This window comes from Microtus ochrogaster, chromosome 5 (assembly GCF_000317375.1).
Source record: "Microtus ochrogaster isolate Prairie Vole_2 chromosome 5, MicOch1.0, whole genome shotgun sequence".
Taxonomy (NCBI): domain Eukaryota; kingdom Metazoa; phylum Chordata; class Mammalia; order Rodentia; family Cricetidae; genus Microtus; species Microtus ochrogaster.
The window spans coordinates 14,076,560-14,082,166 of record NC_022012.1 but is presented as its reverse complement, the minus strand read 5'-3'; the positions used below and the strand labels follow the sequence as shown (position 1 = coordinate 14,082,166).

The 5,607-nt window shown below is 36.7% G+C and overlaps 1 protein-coding gene across 1 annotated transcript; it reads right to left on the bottom strand.

The window, feature by feature from the left end:
* Window positions 1-1,964: 1,964 nt before the first annotated feature.
* LOC101980311 (olfactory receptor 867-like) lies at window positions 1,965-2,938 on the bottom strand. The gene has a single exon (XM_005347432.3). The coding sequence runs from the start codon at window positions 2,928-2,930 to the stop codon at window positions 1,965-1,967; it is 966 nt and encodes a 321-aa protein (XP_005347489.1). The 5' UTR covers window positions 2,931-2,938.
* Between the last annotated feature and the right edge of the window lie 2,669 nt (window positions 2,939-5,607).

The window sequence follows — 5,607 nt, the reverse complement described above, 5'->3', positions numbered from 1 at the left end:
CCCGCCCGCCCGGTTGCCCTCAGGATTTGGTCTCAGTGCCCAGACAGGCTGAGCTGGGTGTTGTTATGTGCCCAAAGAGGGAAGGGAGTGGAAAGAGATATCTTGATTGAGGGAGCCATTATGGAGTTAGCAAGAAACCTGGCTCTAGAACAATGCCCAAGAATCCACAAGGATGACCCCAGCTGAGACCCTAAGCAATAGAAGAGAGGGTGTCTGAACTCACCTTACCCTGTAGTCAGACTGATGATTATCTTAAATATCATCATAGACCCTTTGTCCAACAACAGATGGGGAATAGAGGGCAATGACCCACACTGGAGCAATGGACTGAACTCCCAAGATCCAGTTGAAGAGTGGAGAGAGTGAGAGTATGAGCAAAAAATTCAAAACAATGAATGGGTCATCCACTGAGCCAGTTTGCTTGAGGTATTGGTAGCTCACCAACTCCAACTGGACTGGGAGTCAATGAACATGGGAACCACCATGTCTCCCAGAAAGGGGTTGACAGCTGGGGCAGACTGAGGGGCCACTGATAGTGACACTGGAATGTGTCTCTACTTGCATATACTGGCTTCATGAGATCCTATTCTCTTTCAATTTAAATCTTGGTCAACCTAGATGTAGTAGGGAAGGCCTTAGACTTTCCATGGAGCAGGGTGCATGGCACTCCCTTAGGGTTGGAGAGGTAGGGAAAGGGTCGTTGGAGGGACGGGGAGGGGTCTGGGAGAAGGGCAGAGTGGGAATTTGGATTGATATTTTTTAAGTAATAAATAAAAAGGAAAAAAAATAAATAGACCCTGGAGAGGATCAGAGGTACCCACCCCTTTTTGAAGGTATAGCTAAAGGGGGAGAGAATGTACAAATGCTCTTGTAAACAATCTAATGAAACTTAACGGGTTACAAAAATGACATAAAAGAAGGAAGTTTGTTGGGAAGAAGAAAGAAATTAACAGGAGTAGATAAAGAGAGTTATGGGGGAGGAATACAATTGGAATACATTTTGTACATCCACAAAAATTTAATAATGAAACCCACTTTACCTGTTATTAACATATAATAAAGCCATTAAAATAAAATTTGAAATATTATAGGTAACTTCATCAAAAAAGAAGAAAACTAAATGAGAGTTTAAATAAAATAATTTATTAGTTAAGAATTCAATATAAAATATTTAAAAATCACATAACGCAATACCCATAGAGTCTCACAAGCATGACTGCCAAAATATGAGATGAACAAATATGAAACCATAAATATGCTGAACTACACAAAGTTTTCTCTAAATATAGACAACTAATAAAATCTGGACAGAGAAGAGGTGGTTTTCCACAGCAAAGAGAACACTAGTGTCAAAGCCATTACCCCTGAATACATACATACATGTAACATACAAGTAACATTATTTAGGCTGAAATCATTATAATAAGGAACATATATGTATATACATATATGTATATACCTGAAATAATAATATTAGTTAATAAAGAGACTATTAATTTGAAGGATAAAGGGAGGTATATGGGAGATTTTGGAGGGAAGAAAATAAAATAAAAAATTTTATTAAGCTACAATATCAAAAATGAAAAATGAAAAAACAATACAACAATGTTTTCATAATGAAATCACATATGTTGAATGATAGTAAAAAAACTCATATGAGAATAGTATTGATATGAGCATTTTCATATTTCCTTTAGGGAAAATAAGAATACTATCAAATTAAAGCAAAGAAAAATAACCGTCTAAAAATGATTTAGGATGAACTCATTTGAACTCATGAGTCATAATTCACAACAATTTAAATCAAAATACCAAAAGCACAATTATAATCTTTAATCAGCATGCATAGAAATTAAAGTAATTTCTGTTAAAAATACAAAAATAAAAAGTTAAAAATAACTTCTAAATAGTGTAAATTAGGCATGTGGTGTATGATAGAAAAAGAGCACCCAGGATAGGTATGTTCATAAAATTTGTCTTAGAGTTCTCAGTACGGATGGACACGAGACAACTCTGTTGACAAGTTCTCCAAGAGCATCCTTCACATCCTTGTTTCTCAGGCAATATATGAATGGGTTCAGCATGGGACTGATCACAGTATACATCAATGAGGCATTCATTCTTCTCTGAGAATGAGAAACAGAGGAGCTGAAGTAAACTGCAAGTCCTGACCCATAGAACAAGGAGACCACACAGAGGTGAGACCCACAGGTGGAAAAGGCTTTGTACTTACTCACAGTAGAGGACATCCTTAACAAGGATGAGATAATCTGTGAATAAGACATAATGATTCCTATCATAGGAATCACAGCTAGTATGGAGGTCAGCACATACATAAAGACATTATTGATGTGAGTATCAGAGTTGGCTACCTTGATAACTTGTGCCAGTTCACAGAAGAAATGTGGGATTTCAGTTCCTCTGGAGAATTTCAATTCATTCAGCAATAGGATATGAGTCAGGGAGACCCAGAACATGATGATCCAAAATATCAGGACCAGAAGGGTACATACCCAAGGACTCATGATAACAGTGTAGTGGAGGGGATGACAGATAGCTACAAAGCGATCATAGGCCATTAAAGTAAGTAAAAAATTATCCATTCCAACCAAAGTAGCTAAAAAATATACCTGTGTAAGGCATTCTTTGTAGGAGATATCTTTTCTCTGTGAATACACATTCACCAGCATCTTTGGTATTGTAGTTGAGATTAAACAGATGTCAATAAAAGACAGGTTAGAGAGGAAGAAGTACATGGGGGTGTGGAGGTGGGAGTTAGAACTGACAGCCAGGATGATGAGCAGGTTCCCAAGCACTGTGACCAGGTATATGGACAGGAACAGTCCAAAGAGAATGGGCTGCAGTTCAGGATTATCTGAGAGGCCCACAATGAGAAATTCTGGTATCAGTGTGTCGTTCTCTGTTTCCATTTAACTTTTGTTTCTGTTAGAGATGAGATAAGGAGAGTTTTCAACTAATAGCTGCTGTCAAGTCACAAAATAACCTGAGGAAGCATATCTTTCATAATGACAATAACTCTCATTTACTTAAGCAAGTGATTTTTTTCCAAGTGATTTTTATGTAACCATTTGTAAATATGTGTAATCATTCTTTTTTTATTTAGTCAAATATCTCTTCTTTAACTTCTAAAACTGCTATTAATGAAATTTTCTATATAAACCTATATAGAAAATTTATTTTTAGTAAACCCTACAAACACTTGAATTTTTTTGTTAGTTTTCTTTATAACTGCAATGATTTATTTCTCCTAATAGAATGAAATTTACCTATATAATCTGTATGACTTTGTCACTCTGAGCCCATAATTGTTTTCTACCTCATGATGGTTGCTATTATTATGCTTTCTATTTAAAAATGCCTTGTGAGTAGTATATTTTGAAAATGTCAGTTGTCATTATTATATTATTATTAGTAATATAAATCTGCTCTATTATGATAATCATTTTTGGTGCATAACAAAATTTCAAAAGTAAATATTGAAGAATGATTTAGAAGTTAAATTTTTTGTCATATATCTTTAACATAATTTTGGTTCATCCATTGACATCTATGTAGTCCCGAGAAAAGTATGTGACTTCTTAAATTTCTCATGCATAACTATCATTGCGAATACCCAAAAGGTATTCTCTGGAGCGGCAGGAAATGATGATGTATTTATGATATAAATACAACAGGGGTGTTTCCTCTTTGAAAATAATGCACTACTTTGAATTAATGAGGCTTCCTACAGCTCCTTCATTGAACACTTGCTTCCAAGTGAATGTCTCTGGAAAGAGAAGAGAGCAGTGGTCTATAGAGATGAGAATAGGAAACAAGAAAGCACACTATCACTAGAATAAGCAGGGGGAGTGCATTCTCATACGCTCTTACCTGTCCATAAAGAGGAATAGGAATATGTTATTGTAAAATCGGGAGCACTAAAGGTCAAAATTTATAATTGGTTAATCTTATTACAGATATTGAAAGACAATATAAGCCAAATCATCAAAGAAAAGTAAAAGACAGTTTTTTGTACTTATATAAGTTACTAAATTTTCCATGAAAGAAAGTGTTAACATTATGAATGCCTGGGAATGTTATTTGACTTTGGAAAAATTACCTGAAAATTAATAAAATAGTTTATCCTGTGATAGTGAAAGAGTGGATAGTAATATCTTCCCTGAAATACGAACAATTTAGAAAAGACCAAAAGGTAAAAAGGAAATGGAGAGAAGTATTCGAGGACAAGAGAGTAGTATGTAATTTCTCTATGAGGTGGCAGTCTGGCATTTGGCTTGTGAAATAAGAAGCAGAGGATGAGGGCCTCATGGACAAGGTATGAGGTTCACATATTGTCTTCTGTGTTTTCTTTGTCACTCTAACATTGACTGATTCAACATTTTTGTTAGTCTGAAATCCTGATGGTTCTGTTCCATAATTTGTATTTTGAAGGAATTACATTTTGATTGTTAAACTTTAGGAGCTTGTGGGAGTCCACAGTGACTCCATTCCAGCCTGAATGGAGGTCAGAGTTCACGCTTGTTCTTTCTTCTCAAGGTTAAATAAGAGGGTGTATGACCAAAGGAATGATTGCTATATATTCTAAGTATTGAGGAGCTGATTATGCTTGCTTGCTCTTAGAACCACGGTAAGGAAGCATTTAGCCACCCTCTTTTGCTTTTGGTATAAAAGGGCTATAAGAAATAAATTCAGGACTGCTGCAGTATTCACTGAGAGCCCTCCCTCTATCTTCTGTCTTTTGTCTTTCTTTCTTAATCACCACACCCGTATTCAGGTGCTGTTTGATGAGTCAGCTGATCCCGATAGAACTTGAATAAATATAAATATATGAAGTAAAATAAACATTGAGAAATCCCCCACAAAGGGGAATCTTCCAATATTTTCTTTACCTAAATGGAAGTATAGTGAATTTAAACTAAAGTACATTAACATTTTTTAAAGAGATGAACAGAAAATCATAATCCTAGAATTGGATCTTGAATAGTTTCAGAGTATGAAATTGGGAAAGTAAGTCTTACCAGATTCTTCTTGGGCAGAAGAGGAGAGGGTGCCTGAACTGACTTTATCCCATACCACACTGATGAATATCTTGCATATCACCATAGAACCTTCATCTGGCAATGGATGGAGATAGAGACAGAGAGCCACATTGGAGCACTGGGCTGAGCTCCCCCAAGGTCCAGATGAAGAGCAGAAGGAGGGAGAACATGAGAAAGGAAGTCACAACCGCGAAGAGTGCATCCACCTACTGAGATAGTGCAACTGATCTAATGGGAGCTCACCAAGGTCAGCTGGACTGGGACTGAATGAGCATGTCATCAGACCAGACTCTCTGAATGTGGCTAACAACGAGGGCTGATTGAGAAGCCAATGATAATAGCACTGGATTTTGATTTTACTGCATATACTGGCTTTTTGGGAACATAGTCTGTTTGGATGCACATCTTCCTAGACCTGGATGGAGGGCCTTGGACTTCCCACAGGCTAGGGCACCCTGACTTCTCTTGGGAATAAGGGAGAAGTGAGGGAGGGGGGAGAGTGGGAGGAAAATGGGAGGAGGGGAGAGAATGGAAATTTTTAATAAAA

What these genes read in the sequence shown, in the direction of transcription:
- LOC101980311 (XM_005347432.3), bottom strand. Translation starts at nt 2,930, where the DNA reads ATGGAAACAGAGAACGACACACTGATACCAGAATTTCTCATTGTGGGC.